At 42.9% G+C, this 16153-nt stretch overlaps 13 protein-coding genes and 24 non-coding genes across 37 annotated transcripts; 9 read left to right on the top strand and 28 right to left on the bottom strand. All coding sequences in view use genetic code 2, as the record gives it.

The window, feature by feature from the left end:
- Positions 1-455: 455 nt before the first annotated feature.
- C5T52_mgt22 lies at positions 456-525 on the top strand. The gene has a single exon. It is a non-coding gene; the product is annotated as a tRNA-Pro (tRNA).
- Positions 526-599: 74 nt separating this feature from the next.
- On the bottom strand, positions 600-670 carry C5T52_mgt21. Its single transcript has one exon. It is a non-coding gene; the product is annotated as a tRNA-Thr (tRNA).
- CYTB (cytochrome b) lies at positions 671-1811 on the bottom strand. Its single transcript has one exon. A coding segment is annotated over exon 1 (1141 nt).
- A 4-nt stretch (positions 1812-1815) lies between these two features.
- C5T52_mgt20 lies at positions 1816-1884 on the top strand. Its single transcript has one exon. It is a non-coding gene; the product is annotated as a tRNA-Glu (tRNA).
- ND6 (NADH dehydrogenase subunit 6) lies at positions 1885-2406 on the top strand. Its single transcript has one exon. The coding sequence runs from the start codon at positions 1885-1887 to the stop codon at positions 2404-2406; it is 522 nt and encodes a 173-aa protein (YP_009458849.1).
- Positions 2402-4240, bottom strand: ND5 (NADH dehydrogenase subunit 5). The gene has a single exon. The coding sequence runs from the start codon at positions 4238-4240 to the stop codon at positions 2402-2404; it is 1839 nt and encodes a 612-aa protein (YP_009458848.1).
- On the bottom strand, positions 4241-4313 carry C5T52_mgt19. Its single transcript has one exon. It is a non-coding gene; the product is annotated as a tRNA-Leu (tRNA).
- A 2-nt stretch (positions 4314-4315) lies between these two features.
- Positions 4316-4383, top strand: C5T52_mgt18. The gene has a single exon. It is a non-coding gene; the product is annotated as a tRNA-Ser (tRNA).
- C5T52_mgt17 lies at positions 4384-4452 on the bottom strand. Its single transcript has one exon. It is a non-coding gene; the product is annotated as a tRNA-His (tRNA).
- Positions 4453-5833, bottom strand: ND4 (NADH dehydrogenase subunit 4). The gene has a single exon. A coding segment is annotated over exon 1 (1381 nt).
- On the bottom strand, positions 5827-6123 carry ND4L (NADH dehydrogenase subunit 4L). The gene has a single exon. The coding sequence runs from the start codon at positions 6121-6123 to the stop codon at positions 5827-5829; it is 297 nt and encodes a 98-aa protein (YP_009458846.1).
- On the bottom strand, positions 6124-6192 carry C5T52_mgt16. The gene has a single exon. It is a non-coding gene; the product is annotated as a tRNA-Arg (tRNA).
- Positions 6193-6541, bottom strand: ND3 (NADH dehydrogenase subunit 3). Its single transcript has one exon. A coding segment is annotated over exon 1 (349 nt).
- Positions 6542-6611, bottom strand: C5T52_mgt15. The gene has a single exon. It is a non-coding gene; the product is annotated as a tRNA-Gly (tRNA).
- COX3 (cytochrome c oxidase subunit III) lies at positions 6612-7396 on the bottom strand. The gene has a single exon. A coding segment is annotated over exon 1 (785 nt).
- On the bottom strand, positions 7396-8079 carry ATP6 (ATP synthase F0 subunit 6). Its single transcript has one exon. The coding sequence runs from the start codon at positions 8077-8079 to the stop codon at positions 7396-7398; it is 684 nt and encodes a 227-aa protein (YP_009458843.1).
- Positions 8070-8237, bottom strand: ATP8 (ATP synthase F0 subunit 8). The gene has a single exon. It carries the CDS (start codon positions 8235-8237, stop codon positions 8070-8072), a length of 168 nt encoding a protein of 55 aa, YP_009458842.1.
- Position 8238: 1 nt separating this feature from the next.
- On the bottom strand, positions 8239-8312 carry C5T52_mgt14. The gene has a single exon. It is a non-coding gene; the product is annotated as a tRNA-Lys (tRNA).
- On the bottom strand, positions 8313-9003 carry COX2 (cytochrome c oxidase subunit II). Its single transcript has one exon. A coding segment is annotated over exon 1 (691 nt).
- Positions 9004-9016: 13 nt separating this feature from the next.
- On the bottom strand, positions 9017-9084 carry C5T52_mgt13. The gene has a single exon. It is a non-coding gene; the product is annotated as a tRNA-Asp (tRNA).
- Positions 9085-9087: 3 nt separating this feature from the next.
- Positions 9088-9158, bottom strand: C5T52_mgt12. Its single transcript has one exon. It is a non-coding gene; the product is annotated as a tRNA-Ser (tRNA).
- Positions 9159-9160: 2 nt separating this feature from the next.
- COX1 (cytochrome c oxidase subunit I) lies at positions 9161-10711 on the bottom strand. Its single transcript has one exon. It carries the CDS (start codon positions 10709-10711, stop codon positions 9161-9163), a length of 1551 nt encoding a protein of 516 aa, YP_009458840.1.
- A 1-nt stretch (position 10712) lies between these two features.
- C5T52_mgt11 lies at positions 10713-10779 on the top strand. Its single transcript has one exon. It is a non-coding gene; the product is annotated as a tRNA-Tyr (tRNA).
- On the top strand, positions 10780-10846 carry C5T52_mgt10. The gene has a single exon. It is a non-coding gene; the product is annotated as a tRNA-Cys (tRNA).
- A 32-nt stretch (positions 10847-10878) lies between these two features.
- Positions 10879-10951, top strand: C5T52_mgt09. Its single transcript has one exon. It is a non-coding gene; the product is annotated as a tRNA-Asn (tRNA).
- A 2-nt stretch (positions 10952-10953) lies between these two features.
- Positions 10954-11022, top strand: C5T52_mgt08. Its single transcript has one exon. It is a non-coding gene; the product is annotated as a tRNA-Ala (tRNA).
- Position 11023: 1 nt separating this feature from the next.
- On the bottom strand, positions 11024-11092 carry C5T52_mgt07. The gene has a single exon. It is a non-coding gene; the product is annotated as a tRNA-Trp (tRNA).
- On the bottom strand, positions 11093-12137 carry ND2 (NADH dehydrogenase subunit 2). Its single transcript has one exon. A coding segment is annotated over exon 1 (1045 nt).
- On the bottom strand, positions 12138-12207 carry C5T52_mgt06. The gene has a single exon. It is a non-coding gene; the product is annotated as a tRNA-Met (tRNA).
- On the top strand, positions 12207-12277 carry C5T52_mgt05. Its single transcript has one exon. It is a non-coding gene; the product is annotated as a tRNA-Gln (tRNA).
- On the bottom strand, positions 12277-12346 carry C5T52_mgt04. The gene has a single exon. It is a non-coding gene; the product is annotated as a tRNA-Ile (tRNA).
- Position 12347: 1 nt separating this feature from the next.
- ND1 (NADH dehydrogenase subunit 1) lies at positions 12348-13322 on the bottom strand. Its single transcript has one exon. The coding sequence runs from the start codon at positions 13320-13322 to the stop codon at positions 12348-12350; it is 975 nt and encodes a 324-aa protein (YP_009458838.1).
- On the bottom strand, positions 13323-13396 carry C5T52_mgt03. The gene has a single exon. It is a non-coding gene; the product is annotated as a tRNA-Leu (tRNA).
- On the bottom strand, positions 13397-15061 carry C5T52_mgr01. The gene has a single exon. It is a non-coding gene; the product is annotated as a 16S ribosomal RNA (ribosomal RNA).
- On the bottom strand, positions 15062-15133 carry C5T52_mgt02. Its single transcript has one exon. It is a non-coding gene; the product is annotated as a tRNA-Val (tRNA).
- Positions 15134-16085, bottom strand: C5T52_mgr02. The gene has a single exon. It is a non-coding gene; the product is annotated as a 12S ribosomal RNA (ribosomal RNA).
- C5T52_mgt01 lies at positions 16086-16153 on the bottom strand. The gene has a single exon. It is a non-coding gene; the product is annotated as a tRNA-Phe (tRNA).

Genomic DNA, 16153 nt, shown 5'->3' with positions numbered 1-16153 from the left:
TATATGTGTATAGACATTAAGAGATGGACAAAAGTGCAAATTATGAGCGATTGTCAAGAAATGGACCTGAAGCTAGGCAGAATAGCCAGGAAACGTGTTACGGGATGTAGGTCTTCGACATGTGCTCCTCACCTTCATTGGACAGTTTGCCTTAGCAAGGAAAGTCCGGTTATGTTTACAATTTCTTGCACGAAATTTCATAAATTGGTTAAAATAACCATATTTGTTCTATAAATATATTGTTGTTTTATCCTGAATGCTTGAGTTTTCATGATTATTTCTCCTTGTATGGTTAACTTAATTAATGGTGATTATACATATGTATAAAAAATAACTATTTAAAAGGAATAAGATGTCTAGGACATATTATGAAGCAGGAAAAAAAAAAAAAAAGGAGGGGTAAGCTCAAGCGATAATCAATATTTTAAAAGGCCGGCGGCGATTTTTAATGATTTCAGAGGGTAGTTTAATTTAGAATTCTAGCTTTGGGAGCTAGTGGTGGGAGTTAAAATCTCTTCCCTCTGAGTGGTATTTTGATACCTGGGGCAGCCCCCGGTAGATGATGGATATATGGGGCGTCACCCGGTAATATTAGATGTAGCACTAGGGAGGAATTTAGCCCCCGGCCTCCGGCTTACAAGGCCGGCGCTCTATACTGAGCTACTAGGGCAGTTTCATTCAAGGGCCTTATTTTCAGTTATTCCTGCAAGGGGGAATAAAACTAGGAATAGGGAGAAATATAGTACAGATGCCACTTGTCCGATGATAATGAAGGGGTGTTCTACAGGTACTCCTCCAATTCATGTAAGAACTAGTATATCTGCAACGAGGACTCAAAATAGTATTTGGGTAAGAGGGCGGAATGTTAAGCCCCGTTGTTTTGAAGTGTGGAGGAAGGGCACAACTATAAGGACTAGAATTGAGAATAGGAGTGCAAGTACGCCACCTAATTTATTAGGAATAGAGCGTAGGATGGCGTAGGCAAACAAGAAATATCATTCAGGCTTAACATGAGGTGGGGTAACGATGGGGTTAGCAGGGGTGAAATTATCTGGATCTCCAAGTAAATTAGGTGCGAAGAGGGCGAGGGCGGTTAAGCCCAGAAGCATTACAGCAAAGCCGAGCAGGTCTTTGTAGGTGAAATATGGGTGGAATGGAATCTTGTCTGCATTTGAATTGATCCCTGTGGGATTATTTGAGCCTGTTTCATGAAGAAAAAGCAGGTGGAGTATTGTAAAAGCAGCAACAACAAAGGGGAATAAGAAATGGAATGCAAAAAACCGAGTCAAGGTGGCATTATCTACTGAGAAGCCCCCTCAGATTCATTGAACTAAGGCATCACCTACGTAAGGGACAGTAGATATTAAATTTGTAATCACGGTAGCCCCCCAGAATGATATTTGTCCTCAGGGAAGGACGTAACCTACGAAAGAGGTTATTATTACTAAAAGGAAAAGGACAACCCCGATGTTTCATGTTTCTACAAAAAGATAAGAGCCATAATAGAGACCTCGGGCAATATGTATATAGAGACAAATAAAAAAGAAAGAGGCACCGTTAGCATGTATATTCCGAATAAGTCAGCCGTAATTTACATCACGGCAGATGTGGACTACGGATGAGAAGGCTGTCTCGATGTCTGAGGTGTAGTGTATAGCTAGAAATAGTCCTGTTAGAAGTTGAGTAATTAAGCAAAGGCCTAGAAGAGAGCCAAAATTTCATCATACTGAAATATTGGAGGGGGCGGGGAGATCAACTAATGCGCTATTAGCAATTTTTAGGATTGGATGGGTTTTCCGAAGGCTGGCCATTAAGGTTCTTGTAGTTGAATAACAACGGTGGTTTTTCATATCATTAGTCCTGGTTAAAATCCGGGCAGGAATTATGGCGTATATTATATTGACTCTTTTAATTGGGATAGTTCTTGGTGTTATTTCAGTAGCCTCAAACCCCTCCCCGTATTTCGCTGCTTTAGGACTAGTCTTAGTAGCAGGCGTGGGATGTGTGGTGTTAATAGGGCACGGAGGGTCTTTCTTGTCCCTTGTGCTTTTCTTAATTTATCTTGGGGGCATGCTTGTTGTATTTGCTTATTGTGCAGCCTTGGCTGCGGAGCCTTATCCTGAAGCTTGAGGGGAGTGATCGGTATTAGGGTCTGTGTTAGGTTATTTATTATTAGTTGTAGGTGCAGGTTCCTGATTTTGGGGAGGATGATATGAGGGGATATGAGTACCTGTAGATGAGTTAATTGAATTTTCTGTTGTAGCTGCAGATTCGGGTGGTGTGGCTTTAATATATTCTTTAGGTGGAGGACTACTTGTAGTAAGCGCCTGAGTTCTCTTATTAACACTTTTAGTAGTGTTAGAATTAACTCGGGGCCTGGCTCGGGGAGCGTTGCGTGCCGTTAGGTAGTGGAAATAAGAGTGACTAGAACAAGGGTTATAAGGAAAAGGGTTAGGTAGGTTTTAATTAATCCTTGTTGTATGTTGCTTGTTGCAGAGGCCAAAGGGGTGGTAGCATTAGCAATAGCTTTGGGGCCAGTCTTTTCTAGTCATGTCTGATCCACTATTTGGCTAGCAATTTTTTGTCCTAGGAGGAGGCTGAGTTGCGGAATTTGGCGGTGAATAATTGCTGGGACGAATCCTAAGGATGTGGAGAAGTGGTGCGGAGTTCGTAGGGGTGTGACTTTGAATTGTTTGCTTGTTAGAGTTGCTAATTCAAGCGCGGTTAATAATCCGAGAATTGAGACAGCCAAAGCTGCAAGTTTTAGTTCTGCAGGTATTGTTAAAACAGGTGTTTTGAAAAGGTTGATATTAAGTATCACTAGTAGGCCTCCGAAGATACTGCCTCACGCTAAGCGTTTGAGGGGGTTAATTACTGCTGGGTTATTCTCGTTGATGGGGGAAAGGGGTAAAAAGCGGGGTGTGCCTATGGTGACAAAAAAGATAACTCGAAGGCTATAGATAGCAGTAAAGGAGGTGGCAATAAGTGTTAGGGTAAGGGCCCAGGCGTTTACGTGAGATGTGTTTAGTGCTTCAATAATTGCATCTTTGGAGAAGAAGCCTGCTAGGAAGGGGGTCCCTGTTAGGGCCAGGCTTCCCACGGTGAGGCAGGAGGAGGTAAAGGGGGCTAAATGATGAAGCCCGCCCATTTTTCGAATGTCTTGTTCATCATTTAGGCTGTGAATTACTGAACCAGAGCACAAAAATAATATTGCTTTGAAGAATGCGTGGGTGCAAATATGAAGGAAAGCTAATTGTGGTTGGTTTAATCCAATAGTTACCATTATTAAACCAAGTTGGCTAGAGGTTGAAAAAGCAACGATTTTTTTAATATCGTTTTGGGTCAGGGCACAAGTGGCAGTAAATATGGTGGTTAAAGCTCCAAGGCAGAGACAGAGAGTTAGTGCAGTCTGATTATTTTCTATAAGAGGACTTATCCGAATAAGGAGAAAAATTCCTGCTACCACTATTGTGCTAGAGTGAAGTAGGGCAGACACTGGCGTTGGACCCTCTATTGCGGCGGGTAGTCACGGATGAAGCCCAAATTGGGCCGACTTACCAGTTGCAGCCAAGATTAAACCGAGAAGAGGGAGAGTCATGTCCAAGTCCTTACTTAAAATGAATATTTGTTGAATATCCCAGCTGTTAACGTTAGTAGCTAGTCATGCTATACCTAAAATTAAGCCGATGTCCCCGACTCGGTTATAAAGAACAGCCTGAAGGGCTGCGGTATTTGCATCTGCCCGGCCGTGTCATCATCCAATTAGTAAGAAAGATATGATTCCGACACCCTCTCAGCCAATAAATAGTTGAAATAGGTTGTTAGCAGAAACTAGAATTAATATTGCTACTAAAAAGGTTAGAAGATATTTGAAAAATCGATTTATGAGAGGATCGGAATGCATATACCATGTAGCAAACTCTAAAATAGATCAAGTCACATATAGGGCGATAGGGATAAAAATGATAGAATAGTGATCGAATTTAAAGCTCAGGGTGATATCTAGAGTAGTTGTAACTATTCAGGTTCATGAGGAAGTTACAGCCTCCATACCTGTGCTTAGAAAAAGAGAAAGGGGGGCCAAGCTAATTAAGAAAGCAGACTTGACTGCTGTTTTTGCATGTGATGAGGCTCAATCATTATTTAATGGCAGAGATGTAAAGGTTACTAAAAGTGGGTAAAGAAGAACAGCAAATATTAATAAAAGGCTTGAAGTATATATTAAAGTTGTAGGGTGCATAGCTGCTACTTGGAGTTGCACCAAGAGTTTTTGGTTCCTAAGACCAACGGATGAGCTATTATCCTTTAGGAGCTTCGAGGGAGCCTTGGGGTCTAACCAAGGGGGTGATAGTTAGCAGTCTTCATTGCCGTCGGGCCTCTCTCGGTGGATTAGAGGGGTTTAACCTCTATTTTTAGAATCACAATCTAATGTCTTGGTTAAACTAAATCTACAGGCAAATCAGCCTCATAGAAGGGCAGGTTTAAGAATAATAAGTAAGAGGGGGATTAGATGAAGGGCTATTAATAAATGCTCTCGTGTGTATGAAGGAGGAAGGGCGAGCATATGTTGAGGTAGAGGCCCTCGCTGACTTATTAGAAATATATAGAGGGAATAGGCAGCCGTAATTAAAGTTCCAATCCCGGTAAGAATCAGAGTTCATGCGGACCAGTTAAATAGGGAGGTGAGAATTATTAGTTCTCCCATTAGATTAGGAAGAGGGGGGAGAGCGAGGTTAGCTAAGCTAGCAATAAATCATCATGTGGTCATAAGTGGGAGAGCAATTTGAAGTCCTCGGGCTAAAAGTATTGTCCGGCTGTGAGTTCGTTCGTAATTGGTATTAGCAAGACAGAATAAAGCTGATGAGGCCAGGCCATGAGCAATTATTAGAATCAAAGCCCCTGTAAATCCCCAAGGGGTCTGAATTAAAATTCCCCCTGCTACTAGGCCTATGTGACTAACAGAGGAGTAGGCAATTAGGGATTTCAGGTCAGTTTGACGTAAACAGATTGAGCCTGTTATGATTACACCTCAAAGAGCAAGAACAATAAAAGGGTAAACTATTTCTTTGGAAAGCGGATCAAGTACAATCATCAGTCGTATCATCCCGTATCCGCCGAGTTTCAGCAGAACAGCAGCAAGAACTATTGAGCCTGCAACAGGTGCTTCTACATGGGCTTTGGGGAGTCAAAGATGCATGCCATAGAGGGGTATTTTTACCAAGAAGGCGATCATACAAGCAGCTCATCAGATTTTACTACCGAAGGGTATCAGTAGTAGAGGCTTAGCGTAAGGGATAATTAGCAGCGATAAAGTTCCTGTGCTGTTTTGGAGTATGAGGAGTGCAACTAAAAGTGGCAGGGACCCTGCCAATGTATAAAATAAAAAATAAGTTCCTGCATTAAGCCGCTCTGTTTGATTGCCTCAGCGGGTAATCACTAGAAGAGTAGGAATTAAAGTTGCTTCAAATATAACATAGAATATAATTATTTCTGTGGCACCAAAGGCTAAAATAAGAAAAAGCTGCAGGGTAGCAAGGAGGGTGATGTATATGCGTTGGCGGTTTATAGGTTCTGATGAGAGGTGATTTTGACTTGCAAGGAGTATTAATGGAAGAAGTCAACATGAAAGTACAAGCAGAGGTGTAGATAGGGGGTCCGTCCCAATATATGAGTTAAGGGCAGTCCATCCTGTATCCGTGGTGTTATTTAGTCAGGTAATACTGCCTAAGGCAATCAACATGCTTTGCGCTAGAGCAGTAGGTCATAGTCATTTACTTGACGTTAATCAGGTTGTTGGGAGAAGAAATAAAGTAGGAATTAGGATTTTTAGCATTGCAGAAGATTTAAGGCTTGTATGTGGTCTGTCCCGTGTGTTCGGGCTGTGGCTACAAGTAGGGCTAGTCCAGCACTTGCTTCACAAGCGGAGAAAGCAAGTATAAGTATGGGGGCAGTTGAACAGCCAGTGGCATCTAACTGCAAGGACCAGAGGGAGAGTGCAATAAATAGGGCAAGTATTATGGCTTCTAAACAGAGAAGGGCAGAGAGGAGATGTGTTCGATGAAACGCTAAGCCTATTATACCTAACAGAAAGGCTGAGGAGATTGTAAAGTGAGTGGGGGTCATTAGGCAATTGTGGACTTTAACCACAGACTCTTGAGCCGAAATCAAGTATTTTACTTAGACTAATCACCTATTCAGCTCATTCGAGGCCTCCTTGAAGTCATTCGTAAATAAGACCGAGTGTTAGTAGGGCTAGCACAGAGGTCGCTCATATAAATGTCAAGGTGGGATTACTCAGTTGATCTCCCCACGGAAGGGGAAGTAGAAGCGCAATTTCTAGGTCAAAGAGAAGAAACAAAATGGCGATTAGGAAAAATCGTAGGGAAAAGGGGAGACGGGCACTTCCTAAAGGGTCAAATCCGCACTCGTAGGGAGATAGCTTTTCGTAGTCAGGGCTTAGTTGAGGTAATCAAAATGAGACTAGGATAAGAATTAAAGATAAAGCTGAGGCAATAAGGATTACTGTTGAGATTAAGTTCATTATCTTTCCTTGGACTTTAACCAAGACCGTGTGGTTGGAAGCCACTTATACTCCTTAGTACTAGAAAGATTATGAGCCTCATCAATAGATTGAGATATATAGGAAGAGTCAGACAACATCTACAAAGTGTCAATATCATGCTGCTGCTTCAAAGCCGAAGTGGTGCTCGGATGTAAAATGATAGCGAATTTGACGAAGTAAACACCCAGCCAAAAATGTTGAGCCAATAATTACGTGAAGGCCGTGAAAGCCAGTAGCAACAAAGAAAGTTGAACCGTAGACTCCATCAGCAATTGTGAAAGGTGCATCATAGTACTCTAGTCCTTGAAGGAAAGTGAAATAGAATCCTAAGAGGATTGTGAGAGTAAGGGAGTGGATTGCTTGCTTTCGCTCACCTTCTATAATACTGTGGTGAGCCCAGGTTACAGTAACCCCAGAGGCTAAAAGAACTGCAGTATTTAATAGGGGGACTTCAAATGGGTCTAGGGTAGTAATGCCTGTGGGAGGTCAGCAGCCACCTAGTTCAGGGGTAGGGGCAAGGCTTGCGTGATAAAAAGCTCAGAAGAAGCCTAGAAAAAAGAAGACTTCTGATGTAATAAATAAAATTATTCCATATCGAAGGCCTTTTTGGACTGGGGGAGTATGGTGGCCCTGAAAGGTCCCCTCTCGGATAATATCCCGTCATCACTGATATATTGTTAATAAAAGAAGGACTGTTCCTAAAGCTATTAGGGTTGTTGAGTGAAAATGGAACCATACGGCAAGGCCAGATGTCATTAAAAGTGCAGCTACTGCGCCTGTTAGGGGTCAAGGGCTGGGGTCTACTATGTGGTATGCATGAGCTTGGTGGGTCATTAAACGTTTTCTTGTAGATAAAGGCTTAGTAAAAGAATAAATACATAGGCTTGAATTATTGCAACGGCTACTTCAAGTATAGTAAGTAATAGAAGGAGAACTGCTGTAAGAATAGCGACTGCAGGTATTATAGGTATAAGAACAAAGACTGCTGAGGAAATTAGATGAATTAGTAAATGACCTGCTGTGAGATTAGCTGTAAGCCGAACGCCTAAAGCGAGAGGGCGAATGAATAGACTAATTGTTTCGATAATAATTAGAATAGGAATTAGGGCTGTAGGAGTGCCCTCTGGAAGGAAATGACCTAGTGCATGAGTTGGCTGATTTCGTATACCGATAAGGACGGTTGCTAATCAGAGGGGAACAGCTAAACCTAAATTAAGAGAAAGCTGTGTTGTAGGGGTGAAGATATATGGTAGTAAACCTAATATATTTAGAGTAAGTAAGAATATTATTAGTGAGGCAAGAAGGGGGGCTCATTTGTGTCCTCCTACATTTAGAGGTAGAAAGAGTTGATTAGTAAAGCGGGCGATAAATCATCCTTGAAGAGATACAACTCGATTGCTCAGCCATCGGGAAGTGGGTGTAGGGATTAACAGTCAGGGTAAAGCTAAAGCTATTAAAATTATAGGGATTCCGAGGAATGAAGGGCTAGAAAATTGGTCAAAAAGGCTTAGTGTCATGGTCAGTTTCAGGGGGCAGTTTTAGGGGTTGTTATACCTTGGGGAGAAGGTTCATTTGGGAAAGTATGTGCTATTACTTTTGGGGGAAGAATAGTTAGGAAAATTGCTCATGTAAACATGAAGATTATAAATCAAGGGGCGGGGTTTAACTGGGGCATTTCATTAAGGGTGGTTGGGAGTCACCTGCTTCCAGCTTAAAAGGCTGGTGCTTAACCCATATTAGCTTCTTAGTGAGGCGTCTTCAAGTATTAAAGATGATCATGATTCAAAGTGTTCTAGAGGAACTGCTTCGACTACGATAGGTATAAAGCTATGGTTTGCACCACAAATTTCTGAACATTGTCCGTAGAAAACTCCGGGACGGGAAGTAATAAAGGCTGTTTGATTTAGACGTCCAGGTACTGCGTCTATCTTAATGCCCAGGGCTGGGACTGCTCATGAGTGAAGGACATCTTCTGCTGAAATTAGGATTCGAATTGGAGATTCAACTGGGACAACCATACGATGGTCGGCTTCTAACAGTCGAAACTGACCAGGGGCTAAGTCTTGTGTGGGGATTATATAAGAGTCAAAGCCGAGATCTTCGTAATCGGTGTACTCATAGCTTCAATATCATTGGTGACCTATTGCTTTAATGGTAAGATGCGGGTCATTAATTTCGTCTATAAGATAAAGAATTCGTAATGAGGGAAGTGCAATTAAAATAAGAATAACAGCTGGGAGAACTGTTCAGATAATCTCAATTTCTTGAGAATCTAGAATATATTTGTTGGTTAATTTAGTGGAGACTATTGCGACAATAATGTAAAGTACAAGAGTACTAATTAAAAATACGATTATTAGGGCGTGATCATGGAAGTGTAGTAACTCTTCTATTACGGGTGATGCCGCGTCTTGGAATCCTAGTTGTGAGGGGTGTGCCATACTAGCTTTCGCTAAGGCTACGCGGGGATTTAACCCACAATTCTGCCTTGACAAGGCAGTGTGATATTTCACCAGTAGCCCATGAAGAAAGTGACAGAGTGGTCATGTGATTGGCTTGAAACCAGTAGATGGGGGTTCGATTCCCTCCTTTCTCGGGCTAGCGGGTTTGAATTTGAACGAATGCGGGTTCCTCAAATGTATGGTAGGGAGGGGGACACCCGTGGAGTCACTCAACGTTAGTTATAGTTATTTCAACTGCTATTACTTCCCGTTTGGCAGCGAAGGCTTCTCACAGAATAAATAGGAATATGATTACGGCCATTAGAGAAATTAGAGAGCCGATAGAAGAGACTGTGTTTCACAGTGTGTAGGCATCAGGGTAATCTGAGTACCGTCGTGGTATTCCTGCAAGACCAAGGAAATGCTGGGGGAAGAACGTAAGATTTACACCCACAAATATTACCCCAAAATGAATTTTTGTTCAAGTATCATGAAGTGTGTAGCCTGTAAATAGTGGGAATCAGTGGACAAAGGCTGCTATAATAGCAAAGACAGCGCCTATAGATAAAACGTAGTGGAAATGGGCTACTACGTAGTATGTGTCATGGAGCACGATATCTAGGGAAGAATTGGCTAGTACAATTCCTGTTAAGCCCCCGACTGTAAAGAGGAAAATGAAGCCTAGGGCTCAGAGCAGAGGGGTTTCTCATTTAATTGAGCCCCCATGCAGAGTTGCTAATCAGCTAAAAACTTTTACACCTGTTGGAATGGCAATAATTATAGTTGCAGATGTAAAGTAAGCACGTGTGTCTACATCTATCCCAACTGTAAACATGTGGTGGGCTCATACAATAAAGCCAAGGAGGCCAATAGCCATCATAGCTCAGACTATGCCCATGTACCCGAAGGGTTCTTTTTTACCCGAATAGTATGCTACGATATGGGAAATTATTCCGAATCCGGGTAAAATAAGAATATAGACTTCTGGATGGCCGAAGAATCAGAATAAGTGTTGATATAGGATGGGATCACCCCCTCCAGCAGGGTCAAAGAAAGAAGTGTTAAGATTACGGTCAGTTAGAAGTATCGTGATGCCAGCTGCTAAGACGGGGAGAGATAATAGTAGAAGCACAGCTGTAATTAGTACTGCTCAAACAAAGAGGGGTGTTTGGTACTGTGAAATTGCTGGAGGTTTCATATTAATAATTGTGGTAATAAAATTAATTGCCCCAAGAATTGATGAAATCCCTGCTAGATGGAGAGAAAAAATAGTGAGATCAACAGATGCCCCAGCATGAGCGAGGTTTCCGGCTAAAGGTGGGTAGACAGTTCAGCCTGTTCCAGCTCCAGCTTCTACACCAGAGGATGCTAAAAGGAGCAGGAAAGATGGAGGGAGAAGTCAGAAGCTTATGTTATTTATTCGAGGGAAAGCTATATCGGGGGCACCGATCATTAGAGGAATGAGTCAGTTCCCAAAGCCTCCAATTATTAGTGGTATTACTATAAAGAAAATTATTACGAAAGCGTGCGCTGTAACGATCACATTATAAATTTGATCATCACCTAGGAGTGCACCAGGTTGACTTAGCTCTGCTCGAATGAGTAGGCTTAGGGCTGTTCCGACTATGCCGGCTCAGGCACCAAATACGAGATAAAGGGTGCCAATGTCTTTGTGATTGGTCGAGAAAAATCAGCGGGTGATTGCCACAGGTAGGATGGCTGAGTAAGCGGTGGATTGTAACCCCACATACAGAGGTTTGAGCCCTCTTCTTGCCAAGTTCTGGAGTGTTACCACGTCAGATTGCAAATCTGAAGAAGCAGACTTACAGTTTGCCGGGACTTTCCCCCGCTTCCCCGCGTTTCAGCGGGGGAAAGTAGACAGATGCTCGCTGGTTTGAGTGCTTAGCTGTTAACTAAGAGTTTAAAGGATCGAGGCCTTTCTGTCTAGAAAAGGTCTTAGCTTAATTAAAGTATTTGTTTTGCATACAGAAGATGTGGGGTAGTGTCCTGCAGATCTTATCAGGGGCTGGAGGATTTTCACCTCCGCTGAGGGCTTTGAAGGCCCTTGGTCTAGTTATCCTAAGCCCCTAAAGAGACAATAAAGCTAAGGTTGCGGGGGCCAGGGGCAAGAGTATAGCAGAGATTGTTGCTGAAATAGCGAGAGGTAAGGTAGATGCTGTTGTTTGCAGCCGTCAAGGAGTTGTTGCATTGAGGTTATTAGGTGAAATAGTTAAAGTCATTGCATAGGATACCCGGAGATAAAAGTAAAGGCTTAATAGTGCACTTAAGGCGGCAATTGAGGCGGTTAAAGGAATATCTTGTTTTGTTAATTCTTGAAGAATTATTCACTTAGGTATAAATCCAGAGAGAGGGGGGAGGCCCCCTAAAGAAAGAAGAATTATAGGGGTGATTGCTGTGAGGGCAGGGGTCTTAGCTCATGAGGCAGCTAGTGTATTTACCGTGGTAGAAGAATTAGTTTTAAAAATTATAAAAGTTGAGAAAGTTATAGGGATATAAATAATTAAGGCCAGAAGAGCTAGTTGTTGGTTAAATTGTATAACAAGGATTATTCAGCCAAGATGTGCGATTGATGAGTAGGCTAAGATTTTACGTAGTTGGGTCTGGTTTAATCCTCCTCAACCTCCGACTAGTGTTGAGGTCACGCCCAGAAAAGTAATTAAGCTAGAATTAACTGGTATAATCTGATACATTAGGATAAAGGGTGCTAATTTCTGTCAGGTAGATAAAATTAGTCCTGTTGTTAGGTCAAGCCCTTGAAGTACTTCTGGCAGCCAGAAGTGTACTGGGGCAAGACCTATTTTTAGGGCTAAGGCCATGGTGAGTATGGAAGCTGGGAAAAAGTGAAGGTCAAAATTAATGTCTCATTGGCCAGTGATCCATGCGTTTGTGGTGCTAGCAAATAAAATTAGGGCAGCTGCAGCTGCTTGGGTAATAAAATATTTTGTTGTAGCCTCTACTGCGCGGGGATGGTGGTGCTGTGATATTAGAGGAATAATAGCTAAGGTACTAATCTCCAGGCCTATTCAGGCTAATAGCCAGTGGGAGCTTGCGAAGGTAAGTGTTGTACCTAGGCCCAGGCTTAATAAGAGGATAGAGAGAATAAAGGGGTTCATTAGCAAAGGAAGGAATTTAACCAACATGTTCGGGGTATGGGCCCAAGAGCTTATTTTAGCTGACTTTACTAGAAAGTGGTGTAGTGGAAGCACTAGGAGTTTTGATCTCCTGAGGATGGGTTCGAGCCCCCTTTTTCTAAGGAGTTGAAGGGACTTTAACCCTTATGATTCACCCTATCAAAGTGGTCCTTTACTTCAGGCACAACTCCGCTAGGCATGGGGCGGAAGTCCAGCGCATGCTGTCGAGAGGGATAGATGTCAAATTACTAGTGCCAAAGTTAGAGGTAGAAAGTTTTTTCATACGAGATGTATAAGCTGGTCATAACGAAAACGTGGATAAGATGCTCGTACCCAGAGGAAAACCATAGATAAGAGGGCCGCTTTAGTTATAAGAGTTAATGATGTAAATTCGGGCATTGTGGTGGAATAGGAGGAGCCTAAAAATAGTACAGCTGATAAGGTGTTTATAAGGAGAATGTTAGCGTATTCTGCTAGGAAAAATAATGCGAAGGGGCCTCCTGCGTATTCTACATTAAAGCCGGAAACGAGTTCAGACTCCCCCTCTGTTAGATCAAAGGGGGCCCGATTCGTCTCTGCTAGTGTGGAAATATATCACATGGCTGCTAGGGGTCATGCTGGGAGGGCAAGTCATGTTGCTTCTTGAGTTGTACTAAATGTTTGAAGGGTAAAGCCGCCAGAAAAGATAATGACACTGAGCAAAATTAAACCAAGACTTACTTCATATGAGATAGTTTGAGCAACAGCACGAAGGGCCCCTACTAGTGCGTATTTTGAATTGGAGGCTCAGCCGGAGCCCAAAATTGAGTAAACGGCAAGACTTGAAAGGGCAAGTACAAAGAGAATACTTAAATTAAGATCGGCTACAGGAAAGGGCATAGGTATGGGGGCTCAAAGTGTTAATGCAAGAGTTAGTGCAAGCACTGGGGCAAAAACGAAGAGGAGGGGAGATGAGGTTGAAGGTCGAATGGGTTCCTTAATAAATAATTTTACGCCATCAGCAATTGGTTGAAGGAGTCCGTAAGGGCCAACAATATTGGGCCCTTTTCGCAGCTGTATATAGCCTAAAACCTTACGTTCAATCAGGGTTAAGAAAGCAACGGCTAGAAGAACGGGCACTATATAAATGAGCGGGTTGAGGATATAACTAACCACGATATTGGTCATAGTTAGAGAGAGGACTTGAACCTCTGTAGAAAGGGCTTAGGCCTTTTGCACTGTCCGGGCTCTGCCACTCTAACACACCCATTCTTTTTGGGGTCTTTTTAAGCCCCCTTATCCGCTTTATTGGGTTTCAGCGGTTAGGGGAGGGGCGTGCTTTTGGCATAGGCCCCCTTTTTCCGGTCCTTTCGTACTGGAAAAGAGCTTGTCATAGATAGAAACTGACCTGGATTACTCCGGTCTGAACTCAGATCACGTAGGACTTTAATCGTTGAACAAACGAACCCTTAATAGCGGCTGCACCATTAGGATGTCCTGATCCAACATCGAGGTCGTAAACCCCCTCGTCGATATGGGCTCTGAGAGGGGATTGCGCTGTTATCCCTAGGGTAACTCGGTTCGTTGATCGGTTATACCGGATCAGAAAAGTCAGAATTTCTGTTACTTGGAGTAGAGGCTCTGAGTATTAGGGATAATATCCCCGGTCCACATGGGGGTTGTGTTTTACCCCGCGGTCGCCCCAACCAAAGACACTTCAGTAAATATCACTAAGTTTTTACTGTTATCACAGCATGTTAAACGTGACTTACTTTAGGTCTAAAGCTCCATAGGGTCTTCTCGTCTTATGTAATCATCCCCGCCTCTGCACGGGGAGGTCAATTTCATTGACTGGAGATGGGAGACAGCTAAGCCCTCGTGATGCCATTCATACAGGTCTTCATTTAAAAGACAAGTGATTACGCTACCTTCGCACGGTTAAAATACCGCGGCCGTTAAACTTATAGTCACAGGGCAGGCGGGACCTCTTATATTTTTGGAGCAAGAGGCGATGTTTTTGGTAAACAGGCGAGGCTTGTGTTTGCCGAGTTCCTTCCTTCTCTTTTAGTCTTTCCTTTAGGCACACCTGTGTGGGGTTAACGATACAAAATAGGTGTTTTTCTTGTTTATACGACCTATTACCCTCTGGGTTTGGGGTCGATTAATAGTCGGTGGGAGGTCCGTTCCGACTTACACATGTGCTAGGAGAAGAATTAAATTCTTCTTATTACTCATTTTAGCATAATTGTTCTTATGGGGGCATAAGACAGCCTGGTAAGGGGCAGGGAGGGAGATGTAATATCAGTATATGAGGATATAGGCTAATTTGAGCTTTAACGCTTTCTGATAAGATGGCTGCTTTTAGGCCCACTTAATTTGAAATCCTTGAGTAATATGATCTTGGGTCACCTGTTAAAGTTGTTTCTTCTATCAAAAGGGCTGTACCCCTTTTGATTAACGCCTTTAGTTTCCTTAATCAATTTTAGCGTAAGCATGGGTGAGGGGGGAAAGACTTAAAGGGCTGAACTCCTATTCATTTCACAGGCAACCAGCTATAACTGGGCTCGGTAGGTTTGTCACCTCTACTCAAAGCTCTTCCCACTCTTTTGCCACAGAGACGGGTTTGCCCTTTATAGGCTGTCTTGGAGTAGCTCGCTCAGTTTCGGGGTTACAAACTAAAGGGCTCTTTGCTTGTAGTTTTCTTGCTAAATCATGATGCAAAAGGTACGAGTAGAAAACTCTGCTGCTTGGTGCTTAAATGGTTTATTTCATTTCTTTTTCAGCGTTCCCTTGCGGTACTTTATCTGTTGCTCTTTTTTCCTTTTCTGTCGCCCGTACTCAGGGGGTAAAATGATTTGTTTAAGTTTATTATGAGTTTTTAAGGCCATAATAGTAAAATTTTTATTTTTGAGGCTAGCTGTTAGGCACCAGGGCAGTCCGATTTGCACGGACGACTTCTCGGTGTAAGGGAGATGCTTTACTAACTTGGCTATGCTCTGGTTCATCCAAGCGCACCTTCCGGTACGCTTACCATGTTACGACTTGCCTCCCCTTATTATAAAAAGCATTTTAGGTAATATCTAGGGTTTATTTGGAGAGAGTGACGGGCGGTGTGTGCGCGCTTCAGGGCCGTTTTCAGCAGGGCACTCTAGTCCCTACTTACTGCTAAATCCTCCTTCAGGTAATTTTTTTCAAATTACAATTCGTATTCTCTGTAATAGAGAATGTAGCCCATTTCTTCCCATCCCATACGCTACACCTCGACCTGACGTTTTTGGCTTTGCCATTTATGCTTACTATTTTCCCTTCACAGGGTAAGCTGACGACGGTGGTATATAGGCGGGGAAAACAAAGGATGGTGAGGTTAAACGGGGGTTATCAGTTCTAGAACAGGCTCCTCTAGGGGGGTCTAAAGCACCGCCAAGTCCTTTGGGTTTTAAGCTATTGCTCGTAGTTCCCAGGCGGATGGTTTGGGTATAAAACCATCAATGTTAACGACCATACATAGTGGGGTATCTAATCCCAGTTTGTTTTATGGCTTTCGTGGAATCGGAGGTTTTAGGGCAACTTTCGTGATTGTTCTTCGTGACTTCGGATGCGTATAACTGCTTTGAAGCTGTTCGGCCATATTTTCTCTTTTTTCTTAACCACGCTTTACGCCGTTTTTCATCAATTTGGGCCTCTCGTATAACCGCGGTGGCTGGCACGAGTTTTACCGGCCCTCTTTCCCTTAACTAAGTCAAGCTTTCACTTATGGCTTAAATTTTATCACTGCTGAATACCCGTAGGGGTGTGGCTGAGCAAGGCGTTATGGGCTAGTAAACTATTAGATGTGCCTGATACCTGCTCCTTAATTCCGGGCAGGACATTAAGGGCATTCTCACGGGGAGGCGGAGACTTGCATGTGTAAATCAGGGTACAATTGATAGTAAAGTCAGGACCAAACCTTTGTGCTTTCGGGACTTTCTAGGGCCCATCCTAATATCTTCAGTATTAAACTTTAATTAAGCTACGATAGC

This window comes from Gadus macrocephalus, mitochondrion (genome assembly GCF_031168955.1).
Source record: "Gadus macrocephalus mitochondrion, complete genome".
NCBI lineage: Eukaryota > Metazoa > Chordata > Actinopteri > Gadiformes > Gadidae > Gadus > Gadus macrocephalus.
This window is presented reverse-complemented; position numbering and strand designations above follow the sequence as displayed.